The following is a 23,415-nucleotide window of genomic DNA, read 5'->3' as shown; positions in this document are numbered from 1 at the left end:
CCTCTCCAGTGCTAAGCAGGCACACGGCCACTAAGCTACGTTCTTAACAAGCATCACCATATTTGGCATCTTGTGATACATGTTTCATGATCTGCTGCCTCACTCATCGAAAAGCTTTCGTGCTGGGAAAGGTGGCCTACACCTCTAAATGCTGACCCTTGGAATGAGGCAGGAGGCTGGGACTTTGAGGTCAGCTTTGGACTATACAGTGACTGTTACAAACTCTAAAAAAACAAAGCAAACCAGAAAATCAGAATCACAATACTGGTTCATATCAGTGGGTTTCATATCAGATATTTTTATTATGACCCATAACAGTAGCAGAATTTTAAAAGCTAGCAACAAAATAATTTTACGGTTGAGGGTCACCACATGAGGAACTGTACTGAGGTGTCTCAGCATTAGGAAGGCAGAGAACCATTGCAATAAAGAAAAAAAAAAAAGGTTTCACAGATCCACAGCCTGAGGCCCAGTAGGTTCTCCTTCTAAAAAGTTGGTAATCAGTTGTGTGCAGGAACCTTCCGTCTAGGGTGTGACTCCATGTACTGAGGTCAATTGGTATTTAGGAAGTTAAGCCTTTTGATCTCTGGCACTACCACCCCTCACCAGCCCAAGTGTGATAGCAGTTGTAATCAGTGTGTGCCAAGCACATGCCATGATTCCAGCATGCTGCCTGTGACTTGTGCCAGACCACGCAGTGGCTTGCTGGGGGTAGTTGGCAACTACTTACTGTCTCTTTGGTTGCAGGAACAGGAGAACTCTATACCTGGGGCTGGGGTGAGTAAAAAAAGATCATCAAATCAAGGGGAAGAACCAGAAAGATAGAACAGGTCATGACCAAGGTACACAAACTAGAGGGGCAGGGGTTTCAGCCTGAGCAATGGGAGGACTGAAAACCCGTGTCTCTTTCCCTTGGATGGGAGAACAGATACACTTAGAAGGCCCAAGGGCAGACGGCAGAGAAATAAGGTGACAAGGGTAAAGAGGCTGTTCTCATCATCTTGACATAGGCAGCAGAGACTAGAGGAGCCACTGCCACTGTTCTCTGGGGGACCCCAAGGTGGCTTGGAAAGTTTCAGGCCTTACTCTTCTGAATCCACAGAAGACCCACCCAACAGGTTGGGAATAGCTCTCAAGGCAGTGTGTAGGCTGGCACCATTCTGAGGGGAAAGCAGCAAGGCCTACCGAAGGAGTTCCTTTCATTCCAGGTAAATATGGACAGCTTGGCCACAAGGACAGCACCAGCTCGGACCAGCCCTGCCGTGTGGAATACTTTGTAGAAAGACAACTTGAAGTAAGGGCTGTTACATGTGGACCCTGGAATACCTATGTCTATGCAGTGGAGAGAGAGAACATCTGAACTATATCTCAGGTGGATCCCCAGGCTGCTTATGTACCTGGGTGAGAATGAACTCTTGCTTCAACATGCTGTCCTGGGTGCATGGAAACAAGGCCACAGCGATCTCCCCGCCTCCTCAGTGCTGGGATTAAAGGTGCATGCAGACTTAAGAATGTGTGTCTAGGGGTTGGGGATTTAGCTCAGTGGTAGAGCACTTGCCTAGCAAGAGCAAGGCCCTGGGTTCGGTCCCCAGCTCCGGAAAAAAAAAAGGAAAAAAAAAAAAAAGAATGTGTGTCTAACTGCTTATTTCTGGAGTAGTGCCAGGGATCCATGTGCATCAACAGCTTAGCTATACCACCCAGAGGCTTAAACCTGAGAAAATATTCCCAAATGAAAATAAAGAGTAAATCCAAACTACTCTGAGAATACATTCTTGAAATTTCTTCAACATCCTTTGAACTTTGTCTTCTGGTGAGTTTAATCTATAGATCACAAGCAACCATTGGAGAAAAATAAAACGTAGTATTTGAAAGATTAACTATATACATTTTATTTTAATATGTTTAAAAACAACATATATATGTGTGTGAGTAGACAGCATACTGACACAGACCAGGTTTTAAAGAATCATTTAATGTGTTGGCAGAACTGGCACAGACAGAATAAATAATAGTGCTTTGGGGAGAGTAGTGATGAACTGGGTAGGCAAGAAAGAGCCTCAGTGTGGACGTGATCACACAGATAACATGGAGATGTGCAAAGTTGTGGAGTCCATGACAGAAATGGCCCAACCCACCCAGATAGCTTCTCTATTTGGTTGTCAACTACAGGGAACAGACTAGGCCCGGTGAGCACAGGGTTGGGAGACTGGAGAAAGACTGAAGAGGTCAGAGAATGTGTGTTCACACACACACCCCTCCAAGATTGCACTACAGAAACAACTGTCGCTGCTGCTCTTTTGGCGGCAGCTCAGGCCATCTCGAATGCTGAGACACAAGGAACCAGAATAGTACACTGCTGGGTACAGGCCTCTGGGTAAGATCAAAGTTACTACAGCTACAGCATTAATCAAATGTCCAAGAACAAAAAATATATTTTTAGATGTTAATTCCAAGTCTACAAGTCAGAATTACTTCATGTCTCACCCTGTACCCCAAAGCTGGGCATAATCATTTTTTTCATTTTCCAATATAGTATTATGACAAACCCTTGATCATTCTTTACGTAGAATTATGGGGTAGAGAAAAAAATAGCTACCAGATGTTAAAAAGCTTGTATAACTATCGTAACTAGCTTTTAAGATCTCTTGACTCAAAAACTTAAGGTCTCTTGACTCTGTGCCCGTGAAGGCTTTCTTCTCTTGTGCTCCTTCCTGTCTAAGGAAGGCGCAGTTAACAGAACCTGCCCAAGGTAGTTGTTTCAAACATTAAACTGTTGGAAAGTCGCCCCTTGGGTTCGTCAGTCCAGTCTAGGCACAGGAAACCACAGCTGGCTAACTGGACAGGGATTCTCAGGACTGGATGTTGGTGGAATTGAGGATTCGAGAAGTAGCATCAGATCTGGAAGCCTTTGACAGTTCTCGCTGTTGAAGAATAGGCAACATCAGTGACAGTGCAGTTTCTACCCCTCCGCTTTAAATGTGGTCAAGGGTTATTAGCACAAAGCCTCCAGGGAAGTTTCCCTGAGTTCCTAGGAAGAGACTCAGGAACACTAGCACCATTCTGTCAGTCACAAGCCTAGCACATGTGCACATAGGCCTGAACCCAGTCCAATCTTAAGCTTCACCAAGAGAAACCCCTTATTTCACATCATAGCAGTTGTTCAGCCAAGAGAACAGCAAGCTTTGTTTTTGTTTTTCCTCACCCTGCTGGGAATATAACCCCAGGGCCTTGCACATGCTAGAGGCTTTGGTTTCTTGATCCCTTTGTAAAACAAGGGTCAGACCACTTATCTACCAATCCCTGGGGCTGAGGGCTTTGTAACCTGCTGATTTGATCTCATGCTGGAGTACATGGTGGGAAAATACAAGATGAAAGCGTGAATGGCCACGGAGAAAGACTGGTAGTAGTAGAAGTCAGCTGAGTGAGTGGCTTTAGTGCTACCCATAGACTTGGTCAACTATAGCTGCCAGTATCAGAAGAAACCCTCCGGGTTTAGCCAGAGATAGATGAATGTGTAGCTACAGTTAAGCCTCAAACAGGAAATGGGCTTTCACTGAGCAAACGTAAAAGGGAAAACTAGATGTGCTGCTCAGCAATCAGACAACTAGAGCTACACACACCCCTTTCTCCTCACACAGAAACACCACCATCCTTGTCATGGGAAGAACGGCCAGAGCATCAAGAATTCCCATATTCCAAACTGGCCATGCTGGTCTTATGGTCTCCTTCCCTATCTCACCATGAGAGGAGGTAGTCTTAAGTTTAATATGGTGCCCCCTAAAGGGGGAGGAGCAGCCCTCACCTCACTGGTAAGATACTGAGGGAAGAGAAAATAGATGGTTAAGGAGGCCACCAAATTCAGAGCGGGATAAATTAAAGAGCAAAGTGAAAAGGTGTTTTCTGTCTTCACACACATTAGCAGCTCACTGGCAGCAGTAAGTAGAGGAGAGAAAATCAGCATAGGCCAGACAGACGGGGCAGTTCAGCGAGTGTTAGTAAGGAGCATACTCCAGGAAATAATCAGCACACAGGCCAAGAGCCTCAGTACAAGCAGCACACAGCTGGCCCCACCCCTATGTTGTGGGGCCTTTATTCTCCATCTTAGGTGGGGCTGAGAATCCAATTCAAGCCTGAACATGGTTTGGTTTGGTTTGTTTGTTTTGTTTTGTTTTTCTAGCCACCATGTCCGTCTACTGGAAATAGAAACCAGAAACTTTATTTTTGAAACCCATAATAGGAATTCCTGTTTCCTTTGTTTTTGTTTTGTTCTTGTTGTTTTGACTTTTTATTTTTAAAAAGTTCTCATGTTGATACAGCTGAGATTATGGGTTAGTGAAGTGCTGTGCCCAGATGCGAATGAAGCCAGCAGATAACAGATCAGTTTGGAAAGGGGACATGCAGGGGTGCCATACAGACCTGAAGCCCAACAGTGGAGCTGTCAGAAAGGGACGGGTCCTTCTAAGAACAAAGAATTAAGACAATTACCAAGAACTCCACCAAGAGAGCACCAGGGCAGTCATTAATTAGCAGGTTACCTCCTGCAGCCAAGGAATGACACCGCAGAAAGATCAGGTCAAATGTCTGGTTTCTGACATCACCCCCTTCTTCCTCTACAACCCCTTAAGCCACCCACCCCCTAGCATGATCAAGGCATGAAAGGGATTCTCAGCCCTCAGGTTGCTGTCCTGACTGAATATCCTGGGTGCCCTTGTAAAGATACCCCTCAGCCAACTGTGTGCTCCCCAGAGACTGGTAGATATCAGAAAAGGTGAATTACCGAAAACTCAGAATAGGTGCTGGCAACAGACTTAATGCTGCAGTTGCGCTGGAGGGGCGTCGAGCCAGAGTACCCACCGCTCAGGATGCTGCCATTGAGGTCCAAGTTCTCCTTGTTGGCCCTAAGCCGGGCAGCTCTAGGTGTTTTCTTTCCAGAACATAGAGAAGTGACTACTGACTGCAGAGAAGAAAGATAACCGTGTTACCTATCACCTTAGAATGAACTCCCACAGGAAACCCTGACGTTGCATTTGTGTCACTCATAAGTCTCTTAAGCCTGGACACAGCTGACTTAATGCGGCAGTTAGGCACGATGGTGCACGCCGTGGATCCCAACAGAAGCAGGCTATCTCTGAGATCCTGGACATAACAGCTCCAGAACAGTCAGCTACACAGTGAGACCCTGCCTCAAAGCGGACATTAGCAAATCCACCCTAGAAGAAACTCCTGATTTGTGTATCTTGTTTGTTTGCATTTGTGGCACAATCTCATGCAGCCAGGTATGTATAACCAGGGTTATTTCTCATGTAAAAAGAGGTCACACAAGGGAAAGTTTAAAAAGTCCTGGTCTAATGATTATCTGGATCGACCCCAATTATCAGAATCTCAATGATCAGCAACCATGACCACAGAAAGTAGACTGAGGAGGACCTTTGGAGGAATAGGTAGCAAACAGAGACGTGTTTGTATGGAATGTACTAACCTTGCTGCCAGAAGGGGGTAGTCGAGACATAGGTGAACGGTACACTGATCCACCAAAGACAGGCCGAATGCTACTATTGGGTGTAGCAGTAGACATGGTGGTAGTGTTCATCTAAGAATAGATCACTGAGGTGAGGATAACAACACCAGCCTTTCCAGCCACCCAGCTGTACCCTGCACAAGGAGCTTCCAGTAATGTTGGCTGTGTAGAATACCATGCAGCTTTAAGGAATTTAAAAAGGTATTTTAAAAGGTATTTAAGGGAATTTAATGGTGTATGTTTGTCAAAACTTATTAAAAGTGCACACTTTACATAATGCCTGCTTATTATACTAAAGTTATAAACTTTTAATGCTCAGGATTGAGCCAGGGCCTTGTGTACAATTTAAAAAATATTTAACATACTATGTGATGGTTCATACCTGTAATTCCTGCTAGCATTCTAGAGGCATTCATTAAAAGCATGGAAGGGGTCTTTTACACAGTACTGTGGCTCCCTGTGGCAATTATAGGACAAACTTCTGTAAACTATTACTACAGAATGTTGCTCTCAGCCGCTGGGAATCTAGTGCAAAGTCTTGAGAGCTGGCAGAGCTGGTTATTCTTTGACTCTCACTACAAGCAGCCACTCAGCATTCCAGTATTTCCCCATTCGCTTGGATAGACTCAGCCTAGAAAGAGAAGCCCTTTGCCTTCTTAGCAGGGCAGAGGCATAACAAGCAGAGTTTCCCTCTCCCTTGCCAACAGCAGCAGCACGAAGGTAGGTTTACCTTGCGTACTTTGCCACACTTGTTGGGAGTCTGTCCTGGTCTTTTGCTAGGTGTCCGGGGAGCACTGCCGTACAGCATCTCTGTCTCTGTCTGTCTCTTGTTCTTTAGTTGCTGCATGGAACAAAGATAGCCCCGGTAAGACAGCAGGACCAGAGACTCAGATAAACATCTCTGAAGCCTGAGGTAGAAGGAGCTGCTGCAATCTATCGATTCTTCAGTGGACCCCGATCTGTGGCAGAGAGGCAGGACCACTCTAATTGCTACCCTCCCTCTTTTCTTAACTTGTGTGCACACTTACCCTCTCCTGTTTGGCTCGCTCTTTCTCCAACCGATGTAACTCCCACTGCTCTGTAACATACTCCATGAATTTCTGCCCGTTCACCACAAATGCTGTTGAGTTCTCTTGTTCCCAGTGTTCAATCCGTGCCTTCAACTCCTCTTCCAGCTGCCCCCAAACACAACACATTGTTTACTTCCAATAACATTGGTGTTAATCTCAAATGAAATAATTGTCCTAAAGACTCCACCCCAGAGTAGCCTTCGGATAGACAGTTGGACCATGTGGCTACAGTTGGAACAAATGGAAATCAAAGACTAGGAGTTCATTTAGATACACATTGAAACGGGGAATAAAGGGCAAAAACCCAGTCTAAAAATGAGAGGTTTTGATGACTAAAGTTGGAAACAGCACTGGGTGATTTATAAACAGAATTATGGGGCTGGAGAGATGGCTCAATAGTTAAGAGCACTGACTGCTGTTCTAGAGGTCCTGAGTTCAATTCCCAGCAACCACATGGTGGCTCACAACCATCTGTAATGGGATCTGATGCCCTCTTCTGGTGTGTCTGAGGACAGCTACAGTGTACTAAATCTTTTAAGAATTATGGAAGAATTATCAGGATTTCAATATGGAATCAACCTCTTAACTAACCAGAAAGGTGGGTAAGGGAACTTGATATCTCAGTCCCCTCACCTCTACACATGGAAATAATCTTTTTTTTTTTTTTTTTTTTTTTGGTTCTTTTTTTTTTCGGAGCTGGGGACCGAACCCAGGGCCTTGCGCTTCCTAGGTAAGCGCTCTACCACTGAGCTAAATCCCCAGCCCCGAAATAATCTTAACTTGTGGGATACTGGACAGTGATATGATTAAATGAGATGCCATGGACGAGTGCCTGGCAGAAATCAGTAAAAGCTGTTTAGTTTGAGTACAGAGCAGACGATGAGAACAAAGCACACAGACTTTGGTAAAATTCGGCGCAGGCGCAGTAGCTATCCTAATTCTCACTGAAGTCTTCACGGTACAACACCTCACTGCTATTATCCGGAGACAGCCTTTTAAAATGAGGTCATTAGGCTAGGCCCTAATCTAATAGGATGGGCAGTAATTAGGACAGAGACCCAGAGAAAAACCACATGAAGACACGGGGACAGAGGATGGCCATCTCTAAGTCAAACAACCTCATTAAGAGACCCAACCCTATCAAAGACACCTTGAGTTCATTAAACTTAAATTTCTGTTTTTTTAAGCCAACTAATCCCTGGCACTCAGTTGTGGCAGCCTTAGCAAACTCTGATAACTCAGATGCTACATTAGAAGGCCCACTATGTACTGTCTTTCCTATGCTTAGAAAGGACAGAGAATAAAGTATCTTACAAGCACAATACCTTAGGGAGTGTTTTCTGGAGCTTTGCTCGTTCCTTTTCTTCTTTTAAAAGATTTCCCCCTCGGTTTGTAAACCGACTTGGATCTGAAGCTTTTCTCTGCGAAAAATACACTTATTAGAGTAAAACCTCAAAGGATGGGGAGAAGATTCAGGATAGTGTCTGCTGCAGATCTTCAAACTCACAAGAGTTGCTTGTGCCAGTGCCTGCCTGCAACCCCATGCTGGGGGTTGGGGCTGTAGGGCAATAGGATCCTAAGGCTTGATGGCAGGCCAGCCAGCCTAACTAATGTAAGAGGCTCCAAACTGATTGAGAGAATTCAAGAAATAAGGTGGGAGCCAGCACTCAGGAGGCAGAGACAGGCAGTTTTCTGTGAGTTTGAGGCTAGCCTGGTCTAGGCAGTGAGTTTTAGGGCAGACAGAAACCGTGTTTCAAAAGGAAAAAGGTAGAGAGCAATTGAAGACAGCTGATATTAACCTGTCTTGCACATGTGTATACATGCACCCACACATGAACACATATACACCACATAAAACATCAAAAACAGAATCCTACTATATAGACACCAATTACTTCTGCCAAGGCTCTTCCTCACCAGATAACTTTAATGCTTTTATGAGCTGTATATTCCTGTCTACACAAAAGTGAGAAACAGTCATTTCCTATGCCATGGGCATTCCCTGCCAAACGTAAGGTCATCCACTGGGGTTCAGGAAAACTAGCATTTCCTTGGAAAAGTGAAACCATACACATTAGCATATATTAGTTCTATGAAATAAGAGTGTTTCATATTCTCATGCATGTACATGATGCATGTGTTCACACCCTCCTGCTACTCTCAATGCCTTCCTGCTGACTTCCTTCCTCTTGCCAACTCTCTTTCTCCTTGGGATTTTTGGAGGAGGTGACCCAATGAGCTTTTAAGTAGGGTTGCTTACAGGATCAAGGGTGGAAGGGTTTTGTTTGTTTTTAAGACAGGGTTTCTTTGTGCAACCCTGGCTGTCCAGGCTGGCTTCTTCCTCTGCCTCCCAAGTGCTGGGATTAAGATGTGAGCCACCACCGCCAGACGAAGGATTATTTACAGGAACATTTGCAACTTTCCAGTAGCTACAGTACTTAAAAAGAAAATGTCTGTGGTGGTGGTGGTGGCTCATGCCTTTAATCCTAGCACTCAGGAAGCAGAGGCAGGTGATCTCTATAAATTCAAGGCCAGTCTGGTTTACAGCATGAGTTCCAGGACAGCCAGGACTACACAGAGTAATGCTGTCTCAGAAAAACAAAGAAACAACAAAATCAAAAAAAGCAACAATTCGGGGTTGGGGATTTAGCTCAGTGGTAGAGGGCTTAAGCCTAGCAAGCGCAAGGCCCTGGGTTAGGTCCCCAGCTCCGAAAAAAAACAAAAACAAAAACCCAACAATTCTTGTCTCTGTAGGTCCAACTGGCCTGGAACTAAAAGATCTGTCTGTATGTGCAGGATAGAAGGAAGCCTGCACTAAGGACCAGCCTTTACTTGCCTATAACTTCTGTCCACTTAAACACACACAGGTGAAGGCCTGGGTTAAATTCCCAGCACTGCCAGAAAATACGATACGCTGAGCCGGGGATGCATGACAGAACATGCAAAAGACCCTGATTTCAATTCTCAGTACCATAAAAAAGTTTGTCATTCTTCCATTTTAACTTTTCATTTTTGCTATTTTCTATGTATCCATAGCAATGAGCACATAACATTATAAATTAGGTGCATTACTCAAAACTAGGGGCAGATAATAGACATTGCTGACATAGTGCTTGACTGGTACAGCGCATAGAAAATAACTGCGGGGAGCACGATTCCCTTTCATCCCTCCTCTTACATGTGGGTGTGTCAACCAGGGAACCTGCTTTAGACCTGTTTGTGACTGTTCTCTGCTTTCAACCAGAGCAAGGATTACCAGAGGCCTAGCTGTAAGCTTCACAGTTCCTCACCTCAGTCTGACTTCTCTAATTGTAATTTTTGGCTTTCACTTTAAGCTGAGGCTAGGCTACAACTCCTGACTATTCCAGAGCTTCCACATGCTGGGATCACAGATAGGAGCAAACACACTTGGCATGCTTTCAATACCGCTCCAAAGAAAAACAGATACAACTAGGCTATTACCTCAAACTCTAGGAAAAGTTTCCAGCTCTCTTCCCATTTCTGGACTCCTTCAAACAGTTCCTTGTGAGCGTCATGATAGTTTCTTAACCGTATAACCTCAACATCATGAAGATGGAGCAGGTTTTCTGTGTAGTCCTCTGTAACAGAGACGTTTAATTTCTTATTAAATCCTCTAGCAGTTCTCAACCTCTGGGTCATGACCCTTTTGGGGTTAAGCGACCCTTTTCACCAGAATCACATATCATATAACCTGCATATCAGATATTTACCCTTTGATTCATAACAGAACAAAATTACAGGTTTTATGAAGTAGCAACAAAGTAACTGTATGGCTGAGGTCACCACAACATGCAGAACTGCAGTAAAGGGTCTCAGCATTAGAAAGTGAGGACCATTGCCCTCGTGTTTGTTATTCCAAGTAACTAACACTACAGTATGGAAAGTTTTCTCCTTTATAATGACAAGGTTATAAATAAAATAATAGTAAATCTTAAAACAAAAAGAAAAATTATATCCACATTTGTCATAGTAGTTGGGATGGACTAAAATGCAGTCTAAAATGATGACCATTCTTCAAAGTGTGTTGTCTCTCTTTTCTGTTTCTATGCTAGGCCCTGCTGGTAGGAGACCGGGCTACATGAATTATCTAGACAGCTGTTTGGTTAGGACACTCCAACTCTGATTAGCTTAAGACAGCTTGGAACTCCTTTCTTGACTTCCTGAGTTCAGACAAAGACTCAAGCATTTAGCTGTTATAATTCTCTTTACTGCTCAAAATGTATGCTTTAGTGCCCTTTTCTTTGGATCAAAAATAATAATAGGTAATATTTTTAAGGTTTGGCCGTATCTGTTCACAAGGGGAAATAAGAACTTCCTGGTGAGGGTCACAGCTTGTAAAGGACCTCAAGGGCAGCAGCCACATGAAGACCATCACCTCTGTACTAACCAGAATAGTAAGGGGCAAAAGCCTGCCTCTGTTCCTGGCTATAAAAGCACTGGTCCCAGAACTGAGCCAGCTCCACTCGAATTGTCTCAATCACTTGCTTTATGTTTTGCATTTTCAGTTCTTCTAACCGATCCACTTCTAATTTCAACTGAAAGAAAAAAGACAAAGGTTATATATCCATACTTCTAGTCCCTTGTTTGTCTATCCATGTTTAAATAAAATCACAGCACGAACCTATAGAGGTAAATCAACAACATGCTTTATAACATTGCAAGAGTAGACATCTAAGAAATGCGCCAAAATAGAAAGAGCATGTCTTTGCTGGCTCGAGACTAGCTAGTAAGGACATTAGACTCACCCCAGAAATGCTCAGAGCACTATTTACCCAGCATGCACTGGACTTCTTACCGCATTCCTGATTTTGGTTTTTGACCCAGTCATAATTGCAGCCACAGGTTCTCTCTCCTCTTCAGGTATCTGTAGCCTATCCCAGAGCTCTCGGATTTGAGCACGGAGCCCCTCACATTCTGCTTCATTTTGTGACTTTTTCACTTCCAGCTGTGACAAGGAAAGGCAGTAGTTACTCTAAGGCAGCAAAGGCTGTCCTAGACTCTCAGGAAAATGTCTGGACCCAGGAGAAGAGAAAGCACTTTTATGAGATTCTTATATATTCATATGCACATCTTCTCTATGTAGCACAGGCTGGCTACACCTTGACTCAGGTTCCTGAATGTGGATGGAGTATAGTTTAGGTATTGCTATTGTACCTTTAGATTAAATGCTAAGAGATATCTTTTCATGCCATCTACACATATGCTGTAAGGCTGCCATTGCCATAGGCCATCAGACCTATCACAGGATTCAAATTTTGACTTCTTGTTGTGTTTTAAGATAGGATCTCATTATGTAGCCCTGGCTGGCTTGGAATTCAGACTCACCTGCCTCTGCCCACTGAGGCTTAGGTTTAAAGGCATGTGTTCACATTTTGAATTATTATTAAACATTAGGCTAATTAAAATGGCTAGTACTATTTCAACTGAAATTTAACTTAATATTCTAAAAATATTATATTTCTTATTCAAATAGATAGCTTAGGCTCTTTTTCTCAAGGAAGGAAGGAAGGAAGGAAGGAAGGAAGGAAGGAAGAAAGGAAGGAAGGAAGGAAGGAAGGAAGGAAGGCAGGCAGGCAGGCAGGCAGGCAGGCAGGCAGGCAGGCAGGCCGGCCGGCTGGCCGGCCAGGGTTAGGATTCATGAGACTGCCAGGTTTGAATTCAATCTCTACCACTAAAAAGCAAAAAGGGAAAACAGGAGCTCAGAAGTTGGCGCAGTCAGTAAAGGGCTTGCCAGAACACGGGTGAAAAGTTGAGCCTGGAAGGGCAAGCCTGTCATCTTAGCTCGGAATGTCAGACAACCCTGTAAGGCTCACCAGCCGACAAGCCTGGCCTAGTAAGTGAGCACTGGTCCCAGTGAAAGCTTGTCTCTACAAGGTGTACAGCTCCTAGTACTGACACTTGCAGGTGACCCTCTCTTATATGTCTGTCTGTCTGTCTGTCTCTCTCTCTCTCTCTCTCACACACACACACACACACACACACACACACACACACACACACACACACACGCCATTCTTTGTGTTTGCTTATGTATTCTCTTCACTCACACTGGCACCTTATTTAAGACTAAGCTGTCGGGGTTGGGGATTTAGCTCAGTGGTAGAGCGCTTGCCTAGGAAGCGCAAGGCCCTGGGTTCGATCCCCAGCTCTGAAAAAAAGAACAAAAAAAAAAAAAAAAAAAAAAGACTAAGCTGTCAGTTTCTTCATTGATGAATACGACTGAGATGCTACGCCACAACTGGACCAGACAGTACCTGCTTTAGCAGCTTCTGTAATGTTGCAATATTCTCCAGTGATAAACAAAAGGCACTCTCATCCTCACACACTACGTCTCTTTCAAAGCTTGTATCCGGAGTGTGCTCTAATTCTTCCATACACAATATGATTTGTCTCTTAATGTTGACAAATTGTTCATGCCTCGATTCCTTAAAAAAAAGAAAGAAAGAAAACCAAGAAAAACAAATTAAAGACACCTAAAAGTCGAAGAGTTTCAGGGTAGAATGAATGATGCAGGCAGCATACCTTTGTTTCCCTCAAAGTTGCCACACGTTGTCGGAATAGATTCAGCTCTTCTAAGGTGGGGACAGAGGTGCTGTCTACATCACAGGGAGGCATACACAGAATTTCACGGAGCTCTTGATCTTGTTCTTGAAGTAGCTTAAGTTCCTGCTTTCTCTCCTTTTTCTGTTTTCTCATCAATTCTACTTGAGTGCGCAAATCTTTTTCTAATTGCAAGACAGTTATTTCTTTATCTTCCTGTGAAACGACATGATTATTAATAATAAAAGCCAAGGATGGGAAGCACTAAGAGAAACAGCGATTGACAAAGCAAGCACTTCAAGCTGGCGTGGCTATGCACACTTTAATCCTCGCTCTTGGGAGGTAGAGGCAGGGGGATCTCAGAGTTCAAGGCCAGCCTAGTCTTGACCGAAAGAGGGTCACCTAGGGTTTCTAGCAGGGAAAGTCTGTTTTTCTTTCTCTTGACTTGTAGTATGTGGCCAAGAAAGATCTCAAAGTCCTGATCTTTGCACCTCCTGTCTCAGGGGCTCAGGTTATTGGCATGGGTCCTATGCCCAACTTCCTTTTCCAATTTTTTTTCTTTAACAATGGCAAAATGAAGGGTTAGGGATTTAGCTCAGTGGTAGAGCACTTGCCTAGCAAGCGCAAGGCCCTGAGTTCGGTCCCCAGCTCTGGGGAAAAAAAAAAAAAAAAAAAAAAAAAAAAAAAGAGGATCAAATTATAACAATGGCAAAATGCCCAATTATCACCCTACATACAAATCTTTGCAGTTTGTCAGTGTATAGCAGTGGTCTATAACTTAGCAATAGATTTATTCCATGACATTTCATCTTTACAATGGGACAAAGGCAATACACACTCAGCACAATCTATATTTCAGGTACTAATTCAACCACAGTTTTTCACTTTCATACAGTACTAAAATTACACAAACAAAAAAGAAAATACTTTTTATTTTCTGAGATGGTCTCACTGGCCTTGAATTTGGTATCCTCCTGTCTGGTTTCCACATGCCGAGTATACAGGCCTGCACTGTCACACCAACCAAAATCATGTGTATGCAACCTTTGACAGTATGACACAAAATTGACGTCTACGTAGTTCATACCTGAGGACAGGCTGTCAAGATGGCTTGGAGGGTAAAGGTTTGCTGTCAAGCCTGACAATCTGCTCCTCACAGCCCACAGGGTAAAGGAAAGAAACAACTCCTGTAAGATGTTCTCTGACCCGTGCACACCTATAATCCCAGCACTTGGTAGGCAGAGGCAGGTGGACCTGAGTTTGAAGCCAGCCTGGTCTACAGAATGAGTTCCAGGACAGCCAGGGCTACACAGAGAAACCCTGTCTCAAAAAAGTCAAACAAACTAAAAAGCAAAACCAAAACAAACCAAAAAACCCCAAAGCTCTCGTAGCACATGTGTGTGTGTGGTGAAGGGTTGCCATGACATGCATAGGACAGTAACAGAATGGCATTTCACATGGCTTCTGGGGACTGAACTCAGGCCCTCTGGTTTTTATGACAATCACCCACTGACTCATCTTGCTGGCCAATACCAGAGACTAAAACTAGGACATGACGCTAGTAAGACCCCCTTAAGGCTGAACTGCATCCACAGTGGTTTAGATTACAATTCTGTATTAATCCACAGGTTAAACGTGTGTGTACGATGGGGCCAAACTCTAGGTTAAGGTGTTTTGTGCAATGTGTACAACAACCAAGTGTAAACTACAATTTCCCATAACTTAACTGTACAATTAAAAAAAATGTATGGTGGCTTTATGAGGATGTGGTCTAAGTGAAGAAGCAATTGTGAATACTGCTGTGCAATCCTACAGTCACTCACCTCCAGAACTCATTTCTTCTTGCAAAACTCAACTGCTCATTTGGCAAAAGGTCCTCCTTTATGCTCCCACCCACTCCAGTCCACTCCACTTCTCGGCTCTATGAATCTGACTGTCTTAGGTACTAGGGGACTTTGTAAGAGGGTACAACGACCAGAAAAGGCTTGGTTAGCTGGAGATGGTTTATCTAGTTCTTACTAGCTGAAATACATTAAAATCCTATGAACACCACTTATCAATGTCAACTTAGTAGATCCTTCTCTACTGCAGTGGATAAATAAGGGACTAACTAGAGTGACTAGTGATTCTATGTCCTACAAATAAATACAGTTTCATTTAGAATTGTTAAAAACTGCTGTATGTTTAAGGAAGATAGATGTACCAGTGTGCACCAACTTCTCATGTACCTATTTTGACATTGAAAATTTAAAAACAAAAGACTGAACTGAAGAGAAACTTTATGTAAAAATCAGTGTCATTTATGGTAATTCCAAGAGACTGCTCTGACGTCATGATCTCTTGAATGCTCTTGACTGCCAGGGATGAATCACCCTTCCCCTTTAAAGGCAGTCTGAGTGCCAGAACTACTCCTCTACAGATGCCGGTGCTCAGTCAGTCCTGTTACGGTAAACAGGACATGAGAACCAGTCACCACCACCTTTCCCTGCTCCTCTGTGCCCAACTTTTCAGGTCCTATTCTGGTTGGTTCAGGGTATGCAGCTTTCGAGCATGGAAAAGAACAAAACAGTTGAATTTGGCTGCTTCCCTTTCTTTGTTATCACTAGGTACCCTCGCCTCCTGGTCCCACTCACTGTCAGGGTGGACGGGAGCATGGACACGTATATGAACAGATGGATCAACTCTGGGGGGTCACTCCCTAGGACTGTCCACTTTGCTATTGGTTTTAAAATTTATAAGGGTATAAGTTTTTCTCCTGCATGTGTCTTAAGTGTGCTACATGTGGACCTGATACCCACTGGGGCCAGAAGAGGGTGCTGGAGCTTGGAGTTCAGGACAGTTGTAAGACACCACGTGTGCTGGGGACTGAATCTGGCCCCTGTGCATGAGTGAGTGTTCTTAACTGCTGAGCCATTTCTCCAGCCCTCTGCCTTGTTTTTTATCTTTGTTTTCTTTTTGGAGATAACTTTTTTATTGGTTTGAAGCTTATGGATCAGGCTAGGCTGGCTAGCCAGTTAATCTTGAGAGATCAATCTATCTCTGACCCCCAGCAGTAAGGTTACAAGCATATGCTACCATAGCTGGCTTTTCCCCATGGCTATGAGGACTGGACTCAGTTCTCAAAGCTGTGAAGAGAGGACTTTACCAACTAACCCATTTCTTCCATGTTTCCCCAGCCCTTTCCACACAAACATCTGTGCCTCCATTTTCCTCAAAGTTAATTTAAAAACATTATTAAGCTCTATAAAACAGAAAAATGGCAAGGAGTTTTGATAACCTAATATTAGCTGCTTCACTTCAACATCTCATGTCTAGTCCTTCTCCTATAAGAAAGCTTTAGGGGTTGGGGATTTAGCTCAGTGGTAGTGCGCTTGCCTAGCAAGGGCAAGGCCCTGGGTTCGGTCCCCAGCTCCGAAAAAAAAAAAAGAAAAAAAAAAAAAAAAAAAAAAGAAAGCTTTGGATTTGCAGTCCTAAATGAAACCAATCTCCCAAGCACTACGTTCTGCCACATACCTCAAATGGCTTGACTTGTAGCTCGCTGCACAGGGTGCTCAGCTCCTTCCGACAGATGGATATGCTCTTGAGAAGCCTTTCCCGCAGGTTCTCCTCCTCAGCAATCATTTTATCCAGAAGATCCTACAGGCGAGAAGACAGCTGATAAAGACTTGGAGCCAATGAGAACAAAACAATAAAAACATTGCAGAAAACCCACAAAATCAACTAGCATTAATATCAAAACCCTCATAATTTCAAATTTTACAGAAAGGGCTTTAAATAAAATCAGGACCAGCCCGTGATACTTTAGTATAAAGGCCCCGGAGTCAATCCCCTCTATCAGATATGGGCTCTGGCAATTGAGCTCAGGTCCAGGCTCATATCATGGAGTTGCAGTGGGTACTTTACCTGCTAAGTTACCCACCAATAATGTCCATCCCCACTGTTGTCCCTGCAGAGGAAGCAGTGTGAATCAACTCACCTTTATATGCTTCTTTACAACCTCGGTTCTTTGTAGTCTCTGCTCCTCGGGAATCCCAATTAACCCCCATATTTCCCGAAGGTGAGTTAGAGCTTTCTGGAGGCATACGATGGACTCGTCTGCTAGCACCTCACTGAAAATCAATAGAAAACCATTTTGTAAGACCCAGCATCACTGCCTCAAAATGAAAAGCACCATTTTCAGGAACTAAATTGAGTAGTTTCCCAGTGGCCCTGAGAGTAAATTCAGAGTAGGCATACTGGTTTAATAAATGCTCAGCCATTCTCCGTGTTTCCTAAACACACTAGCAAAATTATTCCATTCACCTGAATAACAACCAATGACTTTGATCAATGTTTCTATGTCTAATACTGAATTACAAATGCCTTTACAAAAGAAAACCAGGGCTGAAGAGATGGCTCAGCAGTTAAGAGCACTGACTGCTCTTCAGGAGGTCCTGAGTTCAATTCCCAGCAACCATGGTGGCTCACAACCATCTGTAATGAGATCTGATGCCCTCTTTTGGTGTGTCTGCAAGACAGTGACAGTGTACTCATAAAATAAAAAATTAGAAGAGAAAAACCAGACAAAATATCAGTAAAATAAACTCCTAGCTAGCATAAGAGCTTGCTAGTGAGAGGCTCCTGAAAACAGCTGCTGGAGAGCTGGGCATGGTGGTTTGTGCCCTTAAAGCCTACACTCCAGAGACTGAGCTGAGCCTTAAGTCCAAGAATCTTCGGCCTCAGCTTCCAGAGTGCTGGAATTACAAATGCACCCCACAAGCCCAGCACTCAGGAGGCAGAGGCAGCTGGATCTCTGTGAGGTCGAGGCCACCCTAGTGTACAAAGTCAGTCCAGGACAGCCAGTGCTGCATAGAGAAACCACTGTGTTGACCAAAAAGGAAGCCAAGACTTGAGTGGGGATAGAAGCAGCACTTAGCCATAGCACGGGAAGTAGAGACAGTCGTATGCCAACAGAATGGACCGATACACTCCAACAGTGAAAAGGAACAAATTACAAACAACACTGCCAAAACTCAAAACATGGTAGGCTGGCAAAGGGCTCAACATGTGAAGACTGAGTTGAATCCCTGCAACCTACATGGTAGGAAAAAACTGGTTCCTACATGTTGGCCTTTGACTTCACAAAACAACTAACAAATAAATGTGAAAAAAAAAACAATAAAATAATACTAATTATGCTGAACTATGGCAAGTGTAAAGTCAAACCCAGTGATCCCTTCCCATGAGATTCACCTGGCATAGGATGGCCTTGACCCTTGACCCTTTGGTTCTCCTTGCACCTGCGCCACCAACCCCGGCAGTATGTAATCTTTGAAAGTTTCACTTTAGATTAGTGTCTTTAGCCAGAAAGCAGCGGCACATGTCTTAAATACCTGCACTAGGGGTGTAGAGCAGTCAGACCTCTGAATTTTAGGCCAACCTGATCTACAGAACAAGTTCCAGTTTAGCCATGGCTACAGAGAGAAACCCTGCCTCAAAAAACAAACAAACAAAAAAATAATCTCCTTTATAACATGTAAATAATAGACTGTTTTCTCCTTTTTCTTAGCTGCACCAAGGAAACAGACTGCTTTGGCTCTAAAGAACTGGAGCCTGGATAAACTCTGCCACCCTTTAGCACCCATTGGCCTTGGAATAAACCATTTAACCAACTACTGTATCCCCACAAATGATGGGGCCGGACACTTTGGTTACTGGTGTGTTTCAGAGAATTCAGTGATTTTAAGAAATACCAGTCTAGACCTTCATAAGTTCCTCAAAAGATCTTCAATAGTCACAAACAAACCTTAATATATTCACACTCAAACACTTCTCCCTAGTCATAAAATCCCAGTTTACGTTGCCTGTCCTAGGTGGATAGCATTAGCACCCAGACAATAATCTAGTGCTTAAAAACTTTTTTTTTTTTTTTGGTTCTTTTTTTTTCGGAGCTGGGGACCGAACCCAGGGCCTTGCGCTTCCTAGGTAAGCGTTCTACTACTGAGCTAAATCCCCAGCCCCGCTTAAAAACTTTTACTGGTACACTAACCCAACAACTGTTAGGGGAAACTTAAGATTGTACTGTACTCCATTTCAGAAATCTCTGTACTCACGTAGTATTTAGAATATACTGTACTCAATTCAGAACTGTTAACAGATTAATGCAATTAATATAATTTCTATGACTCGATATCCAACTAAGGAGTTTCCCTAAGGAGGCATGGCTCTTGCACTTCACTTCCTTAACAAAAAAGCTAGCCATGTCAAAACACTAACATCTCATCAAATTAACTGTCTTTTTACGGTCTTAAAGGTCCATCCTTACTAGTCAACTCCATGACAGCTAGATTTCTATTTAAAACAAAACAAAACAACAAACCACTGCTCAAGCCCCAAGAAAATACCCACTTCTCCTCATACTCTCCTCAGGAAAACAGTTCAATTACCTTATCCTCCAACCCATCAATCCCTCCAGAGTGCAGCCAACAGAACTTCCTAAGTATTCCCTGAACAATGTCCCCACCCCAGTCACATGCTGGGTGATGCTGGGTGTTTCTACATACTAGGTTCCCTTCATGTGCACAGTCTTACCTGGGAAACTAGGAACATGTTACTCACAATCACATTTGTTTTTATGTGTATGGGTGCTTCGTCTGCATGTATGCCTGTACCATGTATGTGTGTGCCTTGGTGCCTAAGGAGGTCAGAAGAGGTCACAAATGCTACGAGCTGCCACGTGGGTGTTGAGGTTTCAATTCAGAGCTGGGTGTGTTAAAACACACCTTTAACCTCAGGCACTCTGCAGGCAGAGGCGTCTGATCTCTGTAAATTCCAGGACACCTTCTCCCTAGAGCCAGTTCCAGGAAAGCCAGGGACATACACACAGCTGTCTAGGAAAAAAAAGGTGCATACTCCTCTTCCAGAGGGCTGGAGCTCAGTTCCCAGCACCTATATCAGGTAGATCACAATCATCTGTAACTCTGGTGGAACGAGTAGCTCGGACCTCAATTGTGACTGAACCACACATTAGCACACAAGTAATTACAAGAGAAATCCTTGACTGTTTATGGAGTTGGAGGCCAGCCTAGGCTACATGAAACCCTTTAATAAAACTCAAAATTCTTGGGGCTGGGGATTTAGCTCAGTGGTAGAGCGCTTACCTAGGAAGCGCAAGGCCCTGGGTTCAGTCCCCAGCTCCGAAAAAAAGAACCAAAAAAAAAAAAAAAAAAAAAACCTCAAAATTCTTGTACAAATGTTTGTGTGACCATCCTTTCGCTTCTCCTGGGTAAATGCTAGCAGTGGAATTGTGGGTTTGCATGGTAACTGATTGAGACTGTACACCAATGCTGCTACATCATCTTTCGTCCCATAAGCAGTCTATTCGGGTGTAGTTTCTCACCAGTATTTGTTCTTTCATTTCCCTACAAGTCCTCCTCTGTGCAGCTCTGGCTGTTCTGGAATTTGCTCGGTAGACCAGGTGGTCTGGAACTCTGAGATCCGCCTGCCTCTGCCTGCCTCCCAAGTGCTGGGATCAGAGGGGCCTGCCACAGATGCCCGGACCACCAAGGCCTGGCCGTTTTCTGTCATTGTAGCCATCCTGGTGGTTGTGAAGTAGTGTCTACTTGTGATTTGATTTACGTTTCTTTGATGACTAATGCTGAACAACCAGTCATTTATGGATCTCATTTGGAGAGATAAGTGCTCAAATTCTTTTCCCATTGCACTAGGTTGATTTTAAGTCAGACCAAAAGAAGAAGACGACGACGACGACGACGACGACGGAGGAGGAGGAGGAGGAGGAGGAGGAGGAGGAGGAAGAAGAAGAAGAAGAGGAAGAGGAGGAAGAGGAGGAAGAGGAGGGGGAGGAGGGGGAAGAAGAGGCGGAGGAGGAGGAAGAGGAAGAGGAAGAAGAGGAGGAAAGAAGGAAAGAAGGAAAGAAAGAAAGAAAGAAAGGAAGGAGGGAGGGAGGGAGGGAGGGAATGGTTTTATCCTCTATGCTAGTGAAGCTAGGTGGCCTTGCTAGCATCTGAAAGTGAGGAGCATAGGAAATTGGAGACAGTCCTTTCACTTTTTGTTGGTTTGTTTCTGAGACAGGGTCTCACCATGTAGCTCTGGCTGGCCTGGACCTCAGAGAGGCACCTGTACAGGGATTAAGGCATGAGCCCCGTGCCTATGCTTTCCCGTGTAATGAACAGCCGTGAAGGAGGGAGAAATGAAGAAGATAAAGATATGCTGATGGGTGGAGGGATGGAGGAGAGGTTAAGAGCACTGGCTGCTCTCCCAGAAGCTTTGACCATATATGATGGTGTACGTCTCTAATCCCCACACTCAGAAGCACTCAGAAGGCACAGGCAGCTGCATCTCTGGGTTTGAGGCCAGCCTGGTCTACACAGGGAGTTCCAGGCAGCCAGGGCTGTGTACAGACCCTGTTTTAAAATCACCCTACCTTAAAAAATAAATACAATAAAAAAGACATCTTTTTTTTCTTTGCATGTGCCCTAGGCATGAAACAGCTTTGGCCACCAAGCCAGGCACCAAGCTAGAATGAACAAAGGCCTGCGTCTGCTCTGCCCTGCCTGAGAGCACCACCGCCAACATGGTGTCTCCTTGCCCACTGCCAGGGGGGAAAAGACATCTTCTTAAAATACAACATTGAGATGTAAACTCAATGATCTCAAATCCATCTGAAACCAAGACAAGGGATTGGTGTGGCCTTCTGCAATCTCAAGACTGTCTCTAAATTTTTAAAAAAGCAGAAGATGCTTGAACAACTGGAACTCATACTGGAAGACTGTATATTACTTTTTTTTTGGGGGGGGGTCCCTTATGGGCTAGTCTGGCCTTGAACCTCCTACCTCTACCTCCCAAGAAAGTAGTGGGGATATAGGCGTGCCACCTCACCCAGCTGTCTGGGTTTCCTATTGATTCTTTTTATGGCAGAATGTCTGGAGCTCTCCTGCCTTGGGCTTCTGACATCTGTAGATTACAGCTGAGGGTAACCACATCCAAATATACTTTGAATACAAGTTTCTTTTCAATGTAATTTATGACTTTACTAGTCTTCATAATGCACCATTAATCCCAGAAGAGCGTAAATATATCACTTGGATGAGATTATCTGGAATCTTTAGCCTTGTACTCAAGTTGTTTTCACAATACTACTTATTAAGCGTTTTACTCTCTTCCCAGACTCTTGAGGCCAAGGGTCTGGGGGTAAAAAAATATGATCAAAATTAATCATGAAACCAAGATTCTTAAAATTAAAGCCTTGACACCCAGTCACTGCAGAAAGTTATTTTATAAGTTCGAAAACAGGCATTCAGCCTCTTACCCAAAGAGTCGTTCTGATCGAAATTTCAAATCAAGCACTCCCAAGTAGTGCTCAGTAAGTTTCTTTTTAATAGAGGGTCCTATTTATGTATGTATGTGCGTTGGTGTTTTGCCTAAATGTATGTCTGAGTGTGAGGATGTCAAATCACCTGGAACTGGAGTTACAGACAGTTGTGAGCTGCCTTGTGAGTGAGTGCTGGGTATTGAACCCAGGTCCTCTGGAGAGCAGCCAGTGTTTTTAGCCGCTGAACCATCTCTCTAACCCCGCCTAGGAATCTTAAAACGACCGGAAAAGAATTCCATAATTTGAGTTTGCTAACTTGCAAGTCATCTTTCCAAATCAAGTAAAAACACGGAACTAAAGACATTTAGAAAAGCGATACATTTAAAACTTCAGGGCTTTTTGAACGGTCTCGCTACCTAGCCCAGGCTAGTCTCAAAAGTACGTCTCCTAGGCTAAACTCAAATCAGTCTTGTTCTAGCCTCCCGAGCAATTGGATTACAGACTATATTTAGAAATGATAAGTCCACACCATTACAGGCTCAGCATTTACACGGAAGCGACCGAGTGGCCGGGACCTGAGGCTGCACCTGCGCTCCGCCGCCAGCTGCGCCAGGGCCTGAGACAAACCCACCCCGGCCTCGAGGAAGCGTGTCAACCCGCGCTGTCCGGTCCGCTGCTCGTCCCGCTAGTAGCCTCGGCCCCCAAGCCGGCTTCCAGCGCCCGCAGCCTCAGACACAGGTGCCTGAAGCCGAGCGAACCAGGCTGCCGAACCTGGTACCAGACCCGCACCTCAATAGTGGCTCCCTCCCCTAAGAGACCCGCACCTTCTCCTCATGGCGGATGCTCCGAGCCGTCCAGAATCGAGACCCTCCACTTCCCACGCGCGGGACGGAGGAAGGTAAGCAGCCACGGCAGCCTTCAACTTTCAGTCGGTCTCCACTCTCGAGCCGTTG

At 44.2% G+C, this 23,415-nt stretch overlaps 2 protein-coding genes and 1 non-coding gene across 18 annotated transcripts in view; 1 reads left to right on the top strand and 2 right to left on the bottom strand.

Annotated features, from left to right (window-relative positions):
* Rccd1 (RCC1 domain containing 1) overlaps positions 1–1,877 on the top strand; it is a 9,327-nt gene extending 7,450 nt beyond the window's left edge. For 4 of the 11 annotated variants that reach the window (NR_197276.1, NM_001432256.1, NM_001432254.1 and 1 more), the window contains 2 exon segments: positions 748–777; positions 1,209–1,877. Coding sequence is in view for 9 of the 11 variants with exons in the window: in NM_001432256.1 (NP_001419185.1) it covers positions 748–777; positions 1,209–1,360 (182 nt within the window). In the remaining 2 variants the exon portion in view is untranslated. 11 annotated transcript variants of the gene reach the window in all.
* On the bottom strand, positions 1,861–23,415 carry Prc1 (protein regulator of cytokinesis 1). 6 transcript variants are annotated; one of them, XM_087557631.1, is made up of 15 exons: positions 23,287–23,404; positions 17,126–17,258; positions 16,663–16,785; positions 13,132–13,365; positions 12,864–13,034; positions 11,405–11,554; positions 10,997–11,144; positions 10,051–10,187; positions 7,914–8,009; positions 6,547–6,693; positions 6,249–6,359; positions 5,480–5,590; positions 4,778–4,954; positions 4,417–4,458; positions 1,953–2,921 (listed from the first exon to the last, which is right to left on the bottom strand). In XM_087557631.1, exons 1-15 carry the CDS (start codon positions 23,295–23,297, stop codon positions 2,850–2,852), a joined length of 1,863 nt encoding a protein of 620 aa, XP_087413757.1. In that variant the 5' UTR covers positions 23,298–23,404; the 3' UTR covers positions 1,953–2,849.
* Positions 21,618–21,754, bottom strand: LOC120100407 (small nucleolar RNA SNORA48). The gene has a single exon (XR_015655924.1). It is a non-coding gene; the product is annotated as a small nucleolar RNA SNORA48 (small nucleolar RNA).

Source organism: Rattus norvegicus, chromosome 1 (assembly GCF_021556685.1).
Source record: "Rattus norvegicus strain SHRSP/BbbUtx chromosome 1, alternate assembly SHRSP_T2T, whole genome shotgun sequence".
NCBI classification, from domain to species: Eukaryota; Metazoa; Chordata; class Mammalia; order Rodentia; family Muridae; genus Rattus; species Rattus norvegicus.
The sequence above is the reverse complement of the archived record's forward strand: the minus strand, read 5'-3'. Positions and strand labels throughout refer to the sequence as shown.

Coding starts and splice junctions, on each gene's coding strand:
- Prc1 (XM_087557631.1), bottom strand. Junction 13,035..13,131: donor CAACTTTGAGGGAAACAAAG/GTATGCTGCCTG, acceptor CTTTTTTTTAAG/GAATCGAGGCATGAACAATT. Junction 6,694..7,913: donor TCCAGAAAACACTCCCTAAG/GTATTGTGCTTG, acceptor GTTTGGGGGCAG/CTGGAAGAGGAGTTGAAGGC.